The 20163-nt window shown below is 47.0% G+C and overlaps 1 protein-coding gene across 12 annotated transcripts in view; it reads left to right on the top strand.

Annotated features, from left to right (window-relative positions):
- Window positions 1-14911, top strand: part of Mast4 (microtubule associated serine/threonine kinase family member 4) — a 591509-nt gene extending 576598 nt beyond the window's left edge. For 11 of the 12 annotated variants that reach the window (XM_029544159.1, XM_029544158.1, XM_029544160.1 and 8 more), the window contains 3 exons: window positions 5281-5417; window positions 8001-8182; window positions 8479-14902. In XM_029544159.1, the coding sequence (XP_029400019.1) occupies window positions 5281-5417; window positions 8001-8182; window positions 8479-12398 (4239 nt within the window). In that variant the 3' untranslated portion in view covers window positions 12399-14902. Of the gene's footprint in view, window positions 1-5280; window positions 5418-8000; window positions 8183-8478 lie in introns of all 12 variants that reach the window. The other variant, XM_021208672.1, reaches the window with a different exon arrangement.
- The last annotated feature ends 5252 nt before the right edge of the window (window positions 14912-20163 follow it).

The following is a 20163-nucleotide window of genomic DNA, read 5'->3' as shown; positions in this document are numbered from 1 at the left end:
ATTATCGCCCTGGTGAACTGCATAATCATGCAGCTTTCTGCCAAACTTAAGCAGCCGTTCTTGAACAAAGAGTGTCAAGTGACCAGCGTCGGCAGTGGGCTTCTTCATGCCATGGCTGGCTTCATGCTGTGGTGGCAGCCCTGTGTAGTATTCCTGGCTGATGATAAGTATTTACAGCATCTCATGGCATCCTTAGGAAACAGCGGCAAGATCACTAGTGGGGCTGTGTGCTCACATGTAGAAGCACAGGAACTACATGTATGTATCTGTCTTGTGGATGGAGAACACCGAGAGCACTCTCTACATCCCATTGCTGCACTTTTAGTCTCATGTCCCCTTACAGCGGTAAAGTAGCCCTGCTGTGGAAGATGTGGCTCACACGTACAGGGAGGCGGGTCCCACAGTAGTCAGCAGTGTAGACTCCTGGAATGAGTGGATGGTCAGCTCCCTCATCCTTTCCCTTCCAGGAGAGCTTGATCATGGGACAGCATCAGTCTTTCTAAAATAACTTCATGGTCTTTCTTTTACCCTTCCATCGTAGATGGAGACCGTAGTGTCCCAGTTTTCAGCCCTTGCTTGAACAATAACATGTCAGGCTTAACCCCTACAATTAAGGAACTTTCCCCTCAGCCGTATTATTTTGTTTAAATTCTTGGTGCATAAGAAAATCTCTAGGCCTCACCAGCACTTGGCTCCAATAACTTCAGGAACTCTGGGAGCTTCTCAAGTATAGGGTAGGGAAAACCAAATGGTATGACGGTCATCCTTCCATATTTCCTTGTATTTCCAGAGCTTTGGGCTAAATATGCAAGAGTCATCTAAAACAACACAGGCAAATAGCTGATGGGGAACTGAGGTTAAAATTCCGTGGGTAAGGTACTTCCCTTGCAAGCATGGAAACTTGAGTTTGATCCTCTCGAACAGTGGCCCTCAGCCTTCCTAAGGCTGTGACCCTTTATTACAGTTCTTCCTGTGGTGGTGGCCCCCAGTCATAAAATTATTTCATTACTACTCCGTAACTGTAAATTTCTTACTGTTAGGAATCCTAATGTAAATATCCGATATGCAGGATATCTGATCTGTGACCCCTAAAGGGGTTATGACCCACAGGTTGAGAATCACTGCTCTAGAACCATATGGGGTGCAGATCCCTGGATTCCGTGGCACTTGTGGAGTAGAGACAGGAGTGTCTCTGGCTTTGCTGGGCAGCCAGGGTAGCCTACTTGGTGAGTTTCAGATCGTGTATCAAGAAACAAGGATGCCTTCTGGCTTCACATGCTTGTGCACGCACGCACACACACACACACACACACACACACACACACACGATCCTACACAACACTCATACACATCCATAGCTAATGAAGCAAGAGTACTCGTCACCCACCAGGCTCTGCTGGGTTTTACACAAATTCATGTGACCCTCAGTTCTTCTCTGAGGCAGATGCTATAGATAGAGGTGTCCCCATTTTCCAGACACAGAAACCAAAGTGGAGAACCATGAGCAAGGCAGCCACAACCATCTGCTAGGTCAATGATTTCAACCTAGGCAGCGTGAGTCAGAGGCTGTGCTTTCAATGCCTACCACACACTTCTCCAACACAAGCGTCTAATTACCAGTGCCTCATCGTCTAATGCTCACAGTAGGAAGGCCTAGCATCACCAGGCTATAATCAAAGTGCTAAACATAAGGCACAGGCCGTAAGCGTGGCAGAAGTTCCGAAGAAGGAAAGACTACCAGCACTGAGGAAGCTCAAGAGAACTGGTGGTTAATGTGTGCAGGTCTTAAAGGATGGTTTGGGGGGTTAGTACGTGGAGAAGTGGGGCTAGCCCAGGCAACATGAATAGGAATGCGAATGTGAGGTGGGTGGGTCTCAGGTGATGGGAAGTACACAGTGAGCCTTGTGGGTTGAAGCCTTGGTTCATGTTGGGGTAAGGTGTACAAGCAGGCTGGAGACTGAGAATCGGCCACAACACAAGGGATGCCAGAAGGAAGAGACCTTGACTCAGTTCTGCCCACTTAAAATTCCTTCCCTGCCCCTGTGCTCTAAAACCCAGAAAGACTTGCAAATCAGAGCGAACTAACCAGACATCTAGCAGTCAGCTTGCCCGTTTCTGTTGTTGCTGCTATTGTTTCTCAGCTATCACAGAATTCCCCCATACCCCAGCTTCCTTGTAGCTCCTGCTGTAGCTAGGTGGATCCACTAGGTGGCAGGCTTCGCAAACAGCACCCAGTATTTTTTTTTTATTATTATTTATTCATTTACCATTTCTCCTGATGTTTCTGATTAATATTTGCATGATGCACCTTGTGCATTTTCTTACTACAGGAGCTGTCATTTGTCTATGTATATCAGTCCAACAAATTGCTTTTTGAAAAGTCATAGATAGAAACAAACAAAAAAAGTAGGTTTAGTTTTTGTTGAAGGGGGCATTTATTCAGAGCCTCCATAGGTGCTGAGTCAGCGGGCCCTGCTCCTCTCCGTTTTCTAGTGAGAAGCACTCGTGATTTGTACTCTATTTATCGTACACAGTTTTATCATGCTTATGCCTACTTCATTTTTCAGTGATCTGGTTCTCTGAGCCTGCCTCACATAGCCCGTGATGATGGTTGGCTGATCTCCACTGTGGTGGACACAAGCCAGACAGTGGAGAGGTACAGGGGACCAGGCACCCGTTGCCCATGTGGAGCAGCTCTGGAAGGAGGAGCACTGGGGGATGAAGGACAGATTAGCCAGGCTTTGACGGTTCCACTTACCATCATGACTCTGAGAGCAAGAATCTCAGGGGTCTTTGAAACTGTTATCGTTATCTATAGTCCGACAACCACAGTCCTTTCTCATCTCAGGAGTAGTGACCCAACCCTCGGATCTTGATTATAAGGATAAAGATTATACATGAAAATGACTTTAAAGCTAAATTTTATTTTTAAAACACCAGGTGGCATTGTTAGCCTCCTACAGGGATATGAAAGTCTGAGCCAGGTGTGACGGGACATAACCACAATTCTAGCCCTCCAGAGTCTGACGAGGAGGGATTGACACATGTTTGAGGCCAGTGTGGGCTACCCTGTGAGTTCTGGGCTAGCCTGATCTACAGTGTTAGACTGTGCTTTAAAAAAAATAAAGAAGGCAATGTTGAGATGCATTAGAATACAAGCTCCAGTGGCTCATGGGATATCAGCCCTAGTGATCATATGGAGGTGTGAGTGCACTCAGTATAGGAAAGTAACAAAGAACACTCATGAAAGATGAGTCCCAGCTGCCTTGTTGCCCCTTTCATTGATCACGGTGGGGGTGGGGATATGATGTCACTGTATCATCATGGGTTCATTCCATTTATGAAGGCCTCCTTCCAAGAATCTTCAATAGCAAATTTCCACCTGGGGAAAAATGGGCCAACCTCTCCCATTAAAGAAAATATAAACATTTTAAAGCTTTGCATCTACGTGTAAGACACACGACTTACCTTTCTGCTGGAATTCAGACCCCCACCTACCTAAAATATTTTCTGCAAATCTATTATTAGGTGGTAGATTATACTTGTAAAATGATATATGAAGAGCCATGAAGGCAATAATAAAACACCGTGTGTTTTCAATTATAAGCTAGAGGTAAAACAACAACAAAGAGCTCCCTGAAGGTGGCCAGCCTGTGGGTCATAACCCCTGGCGTTTGCAAACTAGCTACCCTGCATATCAGATGTGTACATTAGGATTCATAACGGTAGCAAAATTACAGTTTTGAAGTAGCAGTGAAATAATTTTATGGTTGGGGGTCACCACAACTATATTAAAGGGTCACAACATTGGGAAGGTTGAGAACCACTGCCCTAAAGAAATATAAATAACTAATGAACCATCAACTCATAAAACTGAAACTCAGGAAAGTGTAATGGTGAGGAGACACCAGTAGGCAGCCATTCTTCTTAGAGACTCTTGGTTGAGAGGTTTCCAGACGTGAGATGGAAAAATAGAGAGCTACAGATACAACATTAAAATTGTTGATAGGATGTGCATCTGATTATACATGCTCAAAGAATGACTAGTATGCGCTAGGGATGATGTAGCTTTGTAATTTAATGCCAGGGTGTCGCTTAGCCTGCACCAAAGCCCTCAGTCTGATTTTCATGCTTCCTCCCCCAAAACAATTAAAACCCAGCAGGAGATAGATTGAAATATCATCAGTTGTAGCTGAGTGGAGATTTCGATGACTTTCTTTCTTTTGCATAGGCTTTCCCATTTTTGGTTTTGTTTTTTTCTTATTCCCGATCAGGGGAAAGAAGGCAGATGTCAGCCGAGCAGACACCTGCTTTCCCAGTCTCCGTTCCCACCGCAGTTATCTTCCCGTTGGTTGGTATGGCTTGGAACTTAGCGTCTAGGTAATAGTCCTGGCATTTTAAAAGGCCCTTGTTCTTGGGCTACTTCCTTCAAGTTTATCATAGCCACCTCTGACTTTGAAAGACTGCATTTACTCTGTGGCTCTTATGACATGCGGGGAGAAATTGTAGGTGGCAGAGTCTCTACCCACCTGACCCAGTACCCCTCTTCACCTTCATTACTAGGACCTGCCTAGAATCCCCATCCCAAGGTGAAGTGAAAGGACTCAGAAGCCCACCGGGAATTATGTGACTGTGCATGACCTGGTTAGAGAGCTTTCCCCATGGGCAGGCACATAACTTCCCAGCTCTGCGAGGTGACAGGTTTTTATGACAATAAGAGAGGAACCTTCTAACATCATTACAAATAAAAGTCTCATTCGGTTCGGTCGCCCTATGATTTCTAGGTCAAAGAAAAACACGAAACAGAGAAAGAAGGGAAATATATCAAGCAAGACCAGACAGCTCCTGGGCACATTTATATTTAATACATATGGATGAAGATAGCTGTTATTTATAGAGTCCTTTCCATGTGTCACACTTGGTGCTAAAGGCTTTGCAAACTCTCATTTACTCCTCTGCTGAGCTCTAAGAGATGGCGGGGTCCTGCTGGGAGCTAGTACAGTCTATGAGACGCAGCGAAGGGCAAGCAGACCTACCGAACTTGGATTTGACTCCAATATATGACTCCCACTCACCAAAGAGACATGTTACTTTACCTTCTCCCCCATGTGCATTTGCAGGACCTCGTGGGTCCGGCGTTATTTAGCAGCAGGGGGCGCCTTTACTGATGCACCTATCTTTTTTACTTGTCTTTGAATCTCTTAGTTCTGATCTTGCGCCTTCACAGCGTTTCTTTTTAATACCACCTCAACCTTTTTTTTTTTTTTTTTTTTTTAATAGAGTGGGAATAAGGTGTCGATCACCACCACCCCATTTGAAAACACATCAATCAAAACGGGACCCGCCAGGAGAAACAGTTACAAGGGCCGGATGGTGAGACGAAGCAAGAAGTCCAAGAAGAAGGAGAGTCTAGAAAGGTAAGTTGGGTCCGGCCTTCTTAAAAGGTTGGCAGCCACCTGTGTTGAGTAAAGTATACTCCTTATGAAATACGTCTGAGGAAGGTATGCTTCACTACATATGAGAAATGCTATACCACAGTTCGCAGTCGACATTCAAGTTCAGCGGCATTGCATGTATAGCAGAAAGAGTCATTACTGCTCTCAGTGTATATAGATTGCCATTAGTTTTTAGCATGTGTCGACACCATGAAAAGTCCTTTGCTGGTTAAAATTTCTTTTTTTTTTTTTTTATTTTTGTCTTTTGTATTTATGTGTAGGCACACACATGCCACAGTGCATCGGAGATCAGAGGGTAGCTTTGAGAGTTAGTTCTCTCTCTCAACCGTAGGCTCAGGGGACTGACCTCAGGTGGTCACGGTCCTGTGGAAAGCACCTTTACCTGCTAAGCTATCTCAGCAGCTCTTCTATATTTCCTTTCTCTTTTTGTTGTTGTTGTTGTTGTTGTATTTCTTTAAACCTTCAGGCGTCATGTCAGGAGAGTTGGATTTGACACACTTGACCATCAGGCAGCTTTCCACATGAAATCTGCACTTAAAATGTCATGTATGTGACTAAGAAAGTCTTATCATATATCCAAAAAAAAAAAAAAAAAAACCCACATATTTAAGCTTTTGAAATAAGCCTGGAAATAAAAGGCTCTGTGTGACTGAAATCTAGTGAGGTGGCACACATTGGCAGGCAAAGATTGCACCGAAGATTCTATGTACCGGCTAAAGCACGTGTGAGCCCATGCTCTGGGAAGGGGGTGTTTCTTCCCAGTCTAGGCATGGCTCCTTTGAGCTACCATAGTTGGGATCCCTTGTTCACCTGAGCCTGTGTCTCCTCACTCTTGAGTTTGGGTAGAGATAGAAAAAGAAGTGATCTAATAAAAGTGCTTTATTAACTCCAGGAAAAAACAAAAGTCGTGTGAGCAGGAAAAGGTAGAGAGCCCACCTGAGGCCGAGGACCCCGCAGGAGCCACTTTAGTAGTCAGATTGGTGGGGGTCAGGAGCGTGGTATTAGAAGACAGAGGTGACTTTATGAGTTTAATCCTAATTTCATGGTGACAGTGAGGTTCTTCTATTTGGCTTAAGTACTGGGCATTGGGCCTCTTGCACATGAACAAGTATTCTACCACCAAGCTATGGCCTTGGCCTCCTTCTTACTTTTAGCTATTGTTTTGTTTTGAGATGGCGTCCCAGTTTCCTAGGGTGGACTTAAATTCTCCCTCCCCCACCCTCTGTATCTTCGTTTAAATTCATTTTGTAGCCTAGACAGGCCTTGAACTTGAGAACCTCCGGCCTCAGCCTTCCAATGTACCGGGATTACAGACCTGTACCTCCCGACTCAGTTTCTCATTTTTCATGGTTGGATAGCAACAGATAAGCCCCCCCCCCCCCCCGAGCCTGGAAATTCTAAAACAACCACGTAAGCATGTGAGTTATAGAGTGTGATGTACACTACAGGGACGGAAGCAGAAGCAGGTACAGGGACGGAAGGTGTAGAAGGAGGTCATTCTGCAGACTGAGAAGAAAGCAGAGCCCCTTTTCACCGCCTTCCAGAGCCATCTGACTTCTTGTGTGTATGGTGTTCTACCTGCCTATATGTTGATGCACCATATACTTGTCTGGTGCCCAGAGAGGCCAGAAGAAAGTGGCAGGTCCCCTGATACTGAAGTTAGAGATGGCTGTGATCCACCATGTGGTCGCTGGGAACCAAACCTGGGTCCTCCGAAAGAGCAGCCAATGAGTGCCCTTAACTGCTGAGCCATCTCAAGCGCCTCGTCTGTCATTTTACCCTAACCACATCTATCTTCCTTTGATACAAGTTCTAAGATCACTCTGGGTCTCTTGAAGGGACACTGTATATTTTCATTATTTCTTCAGGTTACATGGGAAAATGTTTTACTGTTTAAGTATTACAACAGCTATCTGTTTAAGCTTACCAGTGCTGGCTTAGGCAACCGTGGTAAACGTACTGCGTGCAGCTACGGCACTGATAAGCCTTGGGCACCCAATCATTTTTTTTCTTCTCGTGAACTCTTTTAACATTGAGTGCGCGTTTGTATCTGCTGCCCACTGATACACTGGCCCCGGCTTCACCTTGCTCTGTGCTTTCCATATAAACACACAGCATACATTGTGTGGGGCTTACTTAAAAATCCAAGGACAAGCACAACAGTTAGCCCTTTACAAATAAAAACCTCTGCCCCAATCCTGTTACCATAACGTAAGTCCACACCCAAGTCAGTAGTCACTGGAAGAAAAGTCTCACCTTTCGATCAAGTCACATCAGTACATACATAAGGCATAAATGGACTCAGAAGGAGAGTCTTAATGTTTTATAACTTTCCTACTGTTCCTTGCTGTTTGAAATGGAGACATTCTTCATGCGTACCGCCGGCCTCCAAAGCCACGAGAACGTTGTCCGCACAGAAGTGGCGTGCTACCATTTAGTAGGTCGGCTGTCTTGTCACTGTGCCACAGGGTGGGACTGAAGACTTGGCTCCCGTGAGGGTTGTTTTCCGAAGGTTCTGAGCCATGTGCTCCTGTCTCCACTCAGGAGGAGATCTCTCTTCAAGAAGCTGGCCAAGCAGCCTTCTCCACTGCTTCACACCAGCCGAAGTTTCTCCTGCTTAAACCGATCCCTGTCATCTGGAGAGAGCCTCCCGGGCTCCCCGACTCACAGCTTGTCCCCACGGTCTCCGACACCCAGCTACCGTTCTACCCCCGATTTCCCGTCAGGTAAGTAGATCTTCTCTCCTAGACCGCTCTAGAAAGGGAGATAAGGACCAGGCAAGGCTTAGGAAAACAGGCTGAATCACACATGACAGACAGCACTCATGTAGAGGACACAATTAGGGACCATTCTGTCCATCAGAATAAAGCCGGCGAGAGGGCTGTGGGGAAGCTTGTATAAGAAGCCTTCCCTGAACTTCTGGGACCAGGAGTTGACTTTTCCCAGACCAGGATGGGATGGAGGTATAGGAAGAAATGGAAAGACATCTGGTTACTCACGGTCTCATGTTTTCCACCCACAGGCACAAATTCCTCCCAGAGCAGCTCCCCAAGTTCAAGTGCCCCCAATTCTCCAGCAGGTTCAGGGCACATCCGGCCCAGCACCCTCCATGGTCTGGCCCCCAAACTCAGCGGGCAGCGATACCGCTCTGGAAGACGGAAGTCGGCTGGCAGCATCCCTCTCTCCCCGCTGGCCAGGACACCCTCTCCAACTCCACAACCTACCTCTCCTCAGCGTTCCCCGTCCCCACTGTTGGGACACTCGCTGGGCAATGCCAAGATCACTCAGGCCTTTCCTAGCAAGATGCACTCTCCCCCCACAATCGTCAGACACATCGTGAGGCCCAAGAGTGCAGAGCCGCCCCGTTCCCCACTGCTGAAGCGGGTGCAGTCAGAGGAGAAGTTGTCACCCTCCTATGGCAGTGACAAGAAGCTCCTGTGCTCCCGCAAGCATAGCCTGGAGGTGACACAAGAGGAGGTGCAGAGGGAGCAGTGTCAGCGGGAAGTGACACTGCAGAGCCTGGAAGAGAATGTGTGTGATGCGCCTTCCCTCAGTCGGGCCAGGCCAGTGGAGCAAGGCTGTCTGAAACGCCCCGTGTCCCGGAAGGTGGGCAGGCAAGAGTCCGTGGATGACCTGGACCGGGACAAGCTGAAGACCAAGGTTGTTGTAAAGAAACCAGAGGAGAAACACGAATCACACCAGAAACCTCACAGCCTTGGTGGTGATTCAGAAAGCTACGCTCTCTTCAGGCTGGAGGAGAGAGAGAAAAAAGTGTACCCCAAGGGGTTGGAGAGGTCAGGCCATTTTGAAAACGCATCAGCAGAGTCACCTTCTATGGGCAGCCTGCTGAAGGACACTCTTCACAAGCAGGCCAGTGTGAGGGCCAGCGAGGGGGTGGCCTCAGACGGGGCAGCTTGCAACCTGACACCAGGGGAGCACAGCCAGTCTCCAGGTGACTTTAAACGGGCCTCGGCGTCTGGCGTCCTCCATGAGAGTGTGTGCCCCATCTCTGACAGGCCTGCCCCTGGAAAGGTTGAATACTCCGAGAAGGCCCCTCAGGCCAAAGAGCTCCTTCGAAGTGAGAAACTAGACAGCAAGCTGGCCAACCTTGATTACCTCAGAAAGAAAATGTCACTGGATGACAAAGATGACAGCCACTGTGCCATCCTGAAACCCAAGATAACATCTAGCACCCATGAATGCCTGTCAGGGAACCCCATACGGCCCATGGCAGGGCAACAGGAGACCCTGCCAGCCTCTGAGAACCGGGCATTCATCAACAGTACCCACACATCTCAGATGAGTGCTGTTTCCTTTGTTCCTCTCAAAGCCTTAGCTGGCCGGGTAGAGAATGGAGGGGAGAAAGCAGGCTTAGCTGCTCCCGAGTCCCCTGTCAGGAAGAGCCCCTCCGAGTATAAGCTGGAGGGCAGGTCAGTTTCATGTCTCAAGCCGATCGAGGGCACACTGGACATTGCTCTCCTGTCCGGACCTCACGCCTCCAAAACAGAGTTGCCTTCCCCAGAGCCTGCACAGAGTCCCAGCCCAGGCATCCACGTGGCACCATGTGTGCCACCAGCTCTTCCCGGGAGCAGTGGGAAAAAGGGAGACCCCACCAGCCTGAGAGAGCCTTCCTCAGCCAACTTAAAAGTAAATAAATCTTACCTGCTGGAGCCTCGGTTCCTACCCCCGAGCCGGGCTCTCCAGGACTCTCTCGCAGCTCCTGGGCCAGAACCGAAGTCAAAGCAGGAAAGGAAGCTCATTCATCCTTCTGTCAGGAGTACAGCAGTTGTCGCAGAGAGCAACCTTCAGCAGAAAGAGGGTGGTCCCACCACGCACCAAGACCGCTCCACAGACACCAGGGTCCTCCCTAGCTCAGGGCAGGCCCTACACAATGTGGACCTACCCAGGCTGTGTACACGTGCCCCACTCCCACCGGAAGGGACGCCCTCAAAGGAGAAGCCATGTCTGAAGGAACCCTCTGCCAAGGTGAAAAGCGAGTGGTCTGCCGTGAGGGATGCCGGACACAGAGATCCCTGTGCGAAGCTGTGCCCTGCGGAGTCTGGTAAAGCCAGCGACAGTTCCAAACCCCTGCCTTCCGCGGGGAGGACCCAACCCGATTTCTACAAGCAGACCCAGACTTCGGAGAAAGCATGGGCGCATGCAAAAACCAACCACAGAGATAGCCAAGATGAGGTGAAGTCCACGGCCAGGGAGGACTCAGCTTCACTTTTGTATGAAAAGGAGATAGGCCGGGCAAGGAAAGGTCCAGAACCCAAACCGGAAGTTCCCGCTACCGGGTGCCCTCCCCAGGCACCAGGAATTGAGGGCGAGAAGCGGGAAAAGCTCTCCGCTGCACCCTCTTTGCAGAAACAGGCTCCCAAAGAGCCAGACAGGAAGGAGCAGGCCCCGCAAAGGCCTGGAGGCAGTGGCCCTCAACCACCCCCACCCACCAAAGAGCTGTCTAACTCGGCAGCCTGGCAGCACGGCAGTTCTCCAAGTCACACTTTAAAGAAGGAGCCTGGGACCAAAGTTGCCGCTGCAGAGCCAAGCACCAGCCTTCAGGACACTCCCCGTTCTGCTACAGCCACCACCACTGCCATTGCCACTGCCACCACCACCGCTACCACCAGTGCCGGACACAGTGACTGCAGTAGCCATAAGGCCCGGCCTGGCCCTGACCCCAGCCCTTCAAAGACTAAGCACCAAGACAGGTCCCTCTCCTCACAGAAGCAGAGTGCTGGGTCTGTAAAAGGCAAAGAGCCTGTCACTCAACCCCTGGGTGGTTCCATCAGAGAAGGCAAGGGTGGCGGCGGCAAGGGTCCAACGGACACGTTTTCTACTGTCCTGGCCACCCAGGGCAAAGCAAGTAATGTGCTCGTGCAGGGAGAAGGTAGGGTCTCCATCATACTCCATGCTGAAGAGTGTCCTCTCGATGCCAAACTGAAAACCACCAATGGAGGGTGTCCCCCAGAGATGCAGGCGAAACATCCACCCAGACAAGGACATCTCAGCGAAGCAGCAGACCAGAAGCCTCTCTCTGCTGGTGAGAAGCAAAGCCCGTCTCCAAAGCATCCCAAACCATCCACTGTGAAAGATTACCCCAGTCTGTGCAGACAGACAGACAGGAGCCCGAGTCATCAGACTGCCACTGGGGACAGGAAGGCAGAAGGAAAGAAATGCACAGAAGCACTTTATGTCCCAGCCCCAGAGGGCTACAAGCCGGAGGCCAGCCCTTCTCTCCACCACGGCGAGTCCGGACCCAGAGGCCCAGAGAGGCCAGCCACGGGCATGGGGAAGGGCTTCTCTGAGTCCAAGGGGAAAGGACCAGGTCCCCAGAAGCCACTGGCTGAAACGGGCAAGCCCGGCGGTATGAAACGGTCACCCTCTGCCACTGTGCAGAGCTCTCTCCGCTCGGCTGCCCCCCCAGAAAAGTCTCTGAGCTACTCAGCCAGCTTTCCCGAGGCCCAGCCTGGAGGAGTGCGAGAGGTCCCTGCAGCCAACAGCAGCCCCTCATCTGCCAAGGGGGCCAAGGCTCTAGCGGGGACCTCAGAGTTCCCAGCCCCCAGCAGCAGGGACCACAGGAAGCTTCAGTCTGGAGGAGACGGCCGAAGCCAAATGATAAAGAGCGACTCTCTGCCCTCCTTCCGTCTCTCCAACTCTGCTCTGGAGTCACATCTCCAGGAGCCACAGGTGCCCGGCGCAGCAGCAGGCCACCGAGACAGGGCACTGTCAGTCACTGCTGCTCCAGGAGAACCCAAAGGGAGAGAGCTTGCTCAGCCTCCCCCAGGCAGGAAACAGAATGCGGGCAGAGAGGTGACCAGAGCACCCCCGGCCCCAAGCACAGATCGCTCCCTCCCTCTTTCCTCAGAGAAGGACTTCGTGGTTCGGCAGAGAAGGGGCAAGGAGAGTTTAAAGAGCAGCCCTCACAAAACGGCATCCTAACGGGCAGCTCTGGTGGCATGGCTATGAGACCCAGCCCGAGCATAGCCGGGCCTGGGTCTTTGTCACCTTACAAACCAGCACTGTATGGGAGTGTCCTCCAAGCAGAGCCCAGAGGCTCACTGAGGAGAAGGAGAGACAGATAAAAGAAAAAAAAAAAAGGGAATTCTTCCAGATGCCTTCCCAGTAGTAACCGGTAAAACTGTCGCCAGATAGTGTTTGTACAAAACCTGCCTTCCCAGCGGTGTGTTGGTGAGGAAGAGAATCTCTGTACATAACCTAGCGATGTGTTCGGTTCGGGATGTAGGGTGTGCACCTCGCAGCCGACCACCTTGTTGACCGAAGCGTTTCTAAATTGAACGTGTTTGCTTTTACCACTTCACCATAATGTAGTAATAAAGCGAAGTGGTCAGGCTGGGGAGAGGTGTGTGAAAAATAGAAACCCACCCGTAACTGCGTGTGTACACCTCCACCTATGTGTTTTGGTCTGTGGTTTGAGAATAGTTCAAGGCTCCATTTGTAGAAGTAGAGTTAAAGATGAAAGGAAGCCCTAACTACAGTAGATGGTGAGGTTTTATGTGTGTGTGTGTGTGTATTTAACCAGGATTTCTGATCGTACTGAATCTGGCTACCTGTATTTCTGAGCTGCTGCTTTTGGACCCCTCCGCTGGGAGTGGCCAGGACAGGGGGAGCTGGGCATCTCTTTGACAGCCCTCGTAGGGGACATTTTGACCCTCAGGTCCAAGTGGCCCAAAAGGCAACGGTCCTTGTCTCTGGGTTCTATGTCTGGTCTTCACCGGAGGGCACGCAGGGACTATAAACACACTGCAGGTCAGCTTTCTTTCTTCCTTTCTCTCCTTCCCTCCTTTCTAAGCTCTACCCTCAGGCCTTTATGCTGTGAGTCCAAGAAGCACATATTCGTGGCAGGCGCTGGACCAGCCCTGACGGTGAGGAAACAGGCAAGTCCCTGGCTGCACACAAATCTGCTAGCACTTAGGTGGGGCGATACGCATTAGGCATTGGAAGAGGCATTAACTTTGCTTTGGTTGAAGAAGAGGAAAGGGGGGGTGGATTTTGGCATCATAGCATATATATTAAAGAATAATCAGGACATCAGATACATTTTAATACATAGCTGGGGCCTTATGTTGTAGATGAAGCTTGCTGTTTTTTAGCAAGTTCCTGGGTTTCACAGTCATTTCTGATGCATCGAGTAGCTCCATGCATTTCATAACACAATCTCTTTATTTGTATGCAAAAAAAATTTTACTGTATTAATAAAGAGCATCATTTTGTAACAAAGAGACTGGAGCTATTTGGTGCTTGAATGTGAACATCCTTTTTACTTTTGCTAAGCCTTATTTAAATTTTGTATACCATGAAATACGTAGAATTCGTCAGATCATTTTAGCTCTGAGGGTTTTTCTGGGTTGTTTCTGTTGTTGTGATGGTTTTTTATGTTTTGTTTTGTTTTGTTTTGGTGGGTTTGGGTTTTTTGTTTTGTTTTTTTTAACGGCTTGTTTTGAATTGTAAGATGGCACTTGCTGACTAAGACACAATGCAGACAAATTTTTATAAGATGCTTGGGATCCATAACAAGACTTTGTTCTATAAGAGGAAAAAAAAAATTACAAATGAATAGTGAATCTAGCTCCAGACCCCTCGGGGGTGTCTTGGTGTCTGTACACCATAGGATTGTTTATGTGCGTACAGCCCTGTGGATTGTAAATCACCTGGCGAGGTTGTAAGCACTCCAGAAACAAAGGCATCACATCACCATCTGCCGGGTTGCCCTTGGTTGCCAAGCCAGTTGGTGATGGCAAAAGGAAAGGAAAAGGGAGTTTCTGCTCCACCCCTGTCTCCCCACCCCCAGACAGCTCCAGCCATCCCTCCATCACTACATAGTGAAACTGTAGAACAAATATTTTTTTTACAAGAACTCCAATGGGTCTCAAAAACTGGTCTCAAAGCTCATAGTGCATATCTGGTTGGCAGATCTAACAGCCCAGTCCTCCTCCACTCAGAGATCACGACACGTCTGTTCAGGGGTTAGTTCATGGTTTACAGACTTTGCTTTTTAACTGTCCCGTTTTCTTTAAAGCACAGCCAGCTGCTTGTTTACAAAGGATATTTTTATGTATATTTTGTATAGTGTATTATCATTTTGCCAAATTTGTTTTTGCATTTTGGACGAGTAAAGGAGTACTTAAAGGTTGCTCACATGTGATACCTGTTCGTTGTTGTGAAATCTCCCCGCCCCCCCCCCAACCAGCTGGTAGGATTTCTCCCATGTTCCCTTTGGTCAGTCTTCGTGTGGTTGTAAGATGTGCCCCCTCAGTAGCGCTCCCGGCTGTAGACTTACCAGCTTCAGTTTGTTAGGATCTGTGCAATAAAGTGTTTGCAGTCTTATTTTCTCTGAGAACTACCCCCCCCCATGAATGTCATAATTGTTGTATATTGAACAAATATTTATACTTATGCAGTTGCATAACATTGAATAAAAATTTAGCATGAAAGATGACTGGCTTGTTTCTTCGAGTATGTACAGATACATGCCACGTACACGTGAGCTCTTGGGTACTCTAGGAATGCTTTTTGGTGAGCAGAGTGGTGCACCTCTTTCCTTTTTGCCCTACACAAATAGTTTGTTCCTCAAGGAAAATCTTGTAGCTTATTCCTCCTCTTTCGTGCCCCCAGCCTTCCACAGAATATACCAACATACCCTGCAGATACTCACCACCTTCCACAGAATATACCAACATACCCGCAGATACTCACCACCTTCCACAGAATATACCAACATACCCGCAGATACTCACCACCTTCCCAGCAGAGAGGTCTCGTCTCCTGTGACTACCCGTGTTCTTTAAGATCCCAATCTAAAGATCACCTCCCAGTTTCAGAAACCCCCTTTTCTTGCTTCCTTCTTTACTGGCCAAAGAAGCATATGTACTTGGTAGTTTTTAGAACCCTGTCACTCTCCATAGCAGGGTGTGGCTTCTACATACTGTCCACACTGGTTTGAGGGGCACAGTGTTGGCCATTTCCCAGCATCACTTACATGACCCATGTCCCACTGCTGACCAGTATCCTCTAACACGACTCCCTAGTGTTCCCTCCATCCCTCAAACCTTCCTGCCATCCCCATCTTTCCTCTGGTCACATCCTAATTTTCTACCAAAAAGATTTCTCTCTGGTAAAACACAACAAAAACAAGACAAAACAAACCAAAAAAAGCATGCCTGATCATTTTCACAAACTGTCATTAACCCCCACCCCCAAACCCTGCCCTCCTCCCCTGAGCAGCTTTAGTTTAGACTATCATCATCTCTCCCCAAAGTAACTGTAGAAACTTCCTAAGTTTCCCTCTTTCTACTCTCAGCCCTCTACTGTTTCTCCCAATGACCCTAGCTAGAGATTTTACACACACACACACACACACACACACACACACACACACACACTACTGCTTAAGTATTTAAAAAACCTCCCTTAAACATTCTTTTTTTAGTCTATCTTTTGGGACAGTTCCCATTGTTTTAAGAAAGTTTCAGCTTCCCAGTACTTTATAAAGAAGAGGTTTCTTTAGTTCACATTTCTGGAGCTGAAAGCCCAGAATTGGCTGGTCCCATTTGTTCAGCTGCTGGCCAGGGCTTCGGGGCAGCTGCTGTCATAGTGATAGAAGCTGTTGCAAGAGAGATCATATAGCAAGATGGGAAGCCAAAGATGGGGAGACAGGCTTGTTCTTTTCTATATAAAAAGCTACCCTTGTGAGAACAAACCAGAGCCCAAGACAACTACATTAACCCCTACTGAGGGTGGCATTTCCAGTGGCTTTAAAAGCTCAGTGCTGCCATCTTGGGGAAGGAGCTTCCAGGATTTAGTAACTTCCAACAGTAGCAGGGAATAAAACCCCAACTAGTGACTATGCTTTGCCTCTGGTAGCAGGAAAGGCCTTTCCTAGCAGGCTATGGGATTCACTGCATTATCTTGGAATTTTCTGTTCTTCTATGAGGATCTTTCTGCGATCCAGGCTTCCTGTTTATCTGTCCTGCTTTTTTCTACAACCACAAACATAGGAAATAATATTTCCTTAGAGGAGTTGAAGAAAAACATGTTAATAGTGCCTGTCATTTTTGTGGCTACTTCATCAGAGTCCCACATTATATACTAGATGCATTATATACTAGATGCAAACCTTATTCAATCTGTGCATCTGTCCTTGAGTTATATGTTCTTTCATCGTAGTCGTTAAGAAACCACGACCCAGAAGACAGAGGTTAAGAGGTAGCCTAACCTTGACTTGCAGGCTTAGGGGTTTACCTTCTGCACACTCACTGGGCAGCACACACCCAGGGTGCTGCAATCTACCTCCAGCCAGGTCTTTCTTCCACCTTCCTTTTTGTAAATCATAATCTGAAAGGGGTCAGAATCGCAACAATTTTTTTTTGCTTGCATACCATAATTCTTCCTGCTGAGATGTATCATTTTAATGCATGAAAATGATTGATTTACTGGAACTTGGTACCGTGCTATGAAGAAAAAGAAGCCCAGCCTCCCCATGGAGGAAAACCTCTCAAGGGTATTAAGCACACGCATTTTCAGAACTACTAATAGCCACAGAAGTAGTCGTTACTCAACCAGTTTCTAGTGAGCGTATATTGAGTTAGAGGAAGAAATAAAAGGCAGGACAAGGTTCCAAAGGTATTTACTCTGTTCCAGGCTGAGCAAAACAATCGAGATCATGAAAAGGCAGACTCTGAACTGCCATGTGCCTGTGAGTCTAGTCACGGGGATGGGATTCCCTGTTATGTTTTTAGCATATACACAATACTGTTGGGGATTTTTAAAATATGCATTCATTTTTATGTATATGAATTTGTGTGTGCACGCACACACCCACACCCCTTGTTTGCATGTCTAGTGCCCATGGAGGCCAGAGGAGGGTATCAGAGCCCTCTGGAACTGGAATTATAGACAGATAAACTGCCATGTGGGTGGTGGGAAGTGAACCCAGGTCCTCTAGTAAGAGGAGCAAGTGCTTTTATAACACTGAACTATCTCTACAGCCCCCAGCTTTTAATTTTGTAAGTATAGTTAAATAATTGAAGCAATAGTATTTCTCTAACCAAGTGAGGACTGCATCCTTTCTTGAGCCCAAGGCATTGTTCTCAGTGAATCTCCAATGATGGGGCCATAGGTTTCAGAAATTATGAATTGTCTTTTTGCATAGGAATGAAAATTAAGTAAGGAAGAAAGTCTTAGCGTATCATGCTTAGATAAATAGAAGGGGAAACCACTTCCAAAAACCAAAAAAGCACTAATCTACTCATGCGAGGAGATCATATTGGCCCTCCAACAGTCAAGCTCTCATAAGCCAACAGGCTGGCTTATTTTATCCCCAGCATGCACATGAGCCTCATGGGACTCTTTGATGTTCTGCCTCACTCAGACAGCTGGGCAGGACTAAACATTCGGAAAATCCAATAATCTCTTCAGCGAATCAAACGCTACTCACTATCTGTTTGACCATAGCAAAAATTACCAGGCCCAAACATCTGTCTCCTCAGGTGTTCTGAAGTACAGTCAAAGGTCGAAGAGCAAAAACAGAACAACATTATTTGAGTCACCTCCTCACTCCAATAGAGCATTAAGATATTTTCCATTCATTAATGAAAAAAACAAAAGATACTACCCATATAACTGCTAGTGCAATTACCTAGAGTTTAAGGAGCCTGCCCATTTAAAATGGACCCAACAGTGCCTATATCCTGCAACTTCAAAGCCAGCTAGAGGCCGAGACTCTCGGGTACTACTTCTGACCAACTAATTTTTCTACCTTTGACCCACTTGATTCTCCATTCAAGTTTGAGACATTCTGTTAGCATTTCTTTCCAGACTCTCTAGGAGAAAGTTATTTTGGGTGTTTATCAAACATACAGATTCGAGGCTGCATCTCAAAAATCCCAGGGAGGGGCTGGAGAGATGACTCAGCAGTTAAGAGCACTGGCTGCTCTTCCAGAAGCTCTGATTCCCACCACACACATGGCGGCTCACAGACATCTATAACTCCAGGCTTGGGGACCGATGCCCTCTTTTAACCTCCATGAACACTGCCGCAAGTGGTACAGAGACACACATAAACACCCACACACATAAACCACACACACACTAAATACAGGTTTTCATTTTTCTCTTTTTGGTTTTTTGTTTGTTTGGTTTGGTTTGGTTGGTTGGTTGGTTGTTTTTGAGACAGGGTTTCTCTGTGTAGCCCTGGCTGTCCTGGAACTCACTCTGTAGACCAGACTGGCCTCGAACTCAGAAATTTGCCTGCCTCTGCCTCCCAAGTACTGGGATTAAAGGCGTGCACCACCATCGCCAACCCTAAATACAGGTTTTAAGGTGGATTTTTCCTTTTTGTTTGTTTGTTTGTTTGTTTTGTTCTGTTTTTTAATTCTGCAAGAAGCCTGGGAAATGGTTTGTAATAACTCGCTAAGATTCGATCTAATCCTTCTGATTAGGGCTGGTCTACGAATGTGCTAACCACGTGTTCAAACTTAGCTCTGGCTAGTGTGTGACAGTTACTACTGCTTGGACCCTTGGGTATGAGATCCTACTAATTACCAATAAGGAAGTAACTTAACTATTTGCTGACCTACTTCATATACTTAGCAATGTCGTCCGTCTGCCATCTTACTTGAGCCTCTGCATGACCCCTTGAACTCGCCAGTGCTTGCCCCACTTTCTAGACAAGGAAAGAGTCCCACACACGCTGGCAACCTTTCCAAACGTCACCAAATGCCATAGAATGCCAGGCTGCTCTCACTGAGCCAAAACACCATTCTTCCTTTAAAACAAACAAACAAACCAACAAACAAACCATATAGTGCTAAATTACAAATTTTAGAATTGGTGGAAAATCTCAAGGCAAAGGAAGATGATCATTCTCTATAATAGGACTCCATTATTCTAATTAAGCAGCAATTTCCCATGTAGCATTTTTAGTCCCCAGCACAAATGCAACATGAAGACATCTAGCTATATCAACTACACACATGCCCTTCAATGAAGGTCAAATGTTAGGAACTCAAATATTGGAAAATATTAGGGTGGTGAAGTAATACTATAAACATTTCCTGCTAGTATGTTCAGCTCTTTCCTTAACTTATTCCTCACGACAATATATGTGTGTCATTCTTCTATGTTATATATAGTATTGCACACACGTCATACAGTAAAAAAGCTAGATATGACTAACACTTTGGAAAACCTATTTTTATTACTTTCTGCTTTATTTAGAAGCTAGTCATCCTAAGTCAGGGTCATATTCTTGAGAGCCGAGATACCTCAGACTCCTGACTAGAATCATTAACCCCTACCCTCACACAGAAAATACGGCAACCTTTCGGTGAATTCTGAAACCACAAATTACAAAAGACAAGGTCATTTTCTCATATCTGCTGTTGAGAATGGACAGTGGATCTCGTTCAAAAGAAAATTCCTTATACCAATCACTTAAGTTTACTGGTGTCTATGGAACAAAGAAAACCACAACTTGAATCAGGCAGGATTTCAGCGCCTGACAGTGATCAGAAAACAGTGCTAGGAAAATAGAAGCAGAGAAAGGGTCCCTCAATAAAGGAATGGATACAGAATGGAATACTACTCAGCTATTAAAAACAATTAATTTATTAAATTCTTGGGCAAATGGATGTATCTGGAGGATATCATCCTTAGTGAGGTAACCCAATCACAAAAGAAGTCACTA

This window comes from Mus pahari, chromosome 11, assembly GCF_900095145.1.
Source record: "Mus pahari chromosome 11, PAHARI_EIJ_v1.1, whole genome shotgun sequence".
In the NCBI taxonomy this organism is placed as follows: domain Eukaryota; kingdom Metazoa; phylum Chordata; class Mammalia; order Rodentia; family Muridae; genus Mus; species Mus pahari.
The sequence above is the reverse complement of the archived record's forward strand: the minus strand, read 5'-3'. Positions and strand labels throughout refer to the sequence as shown.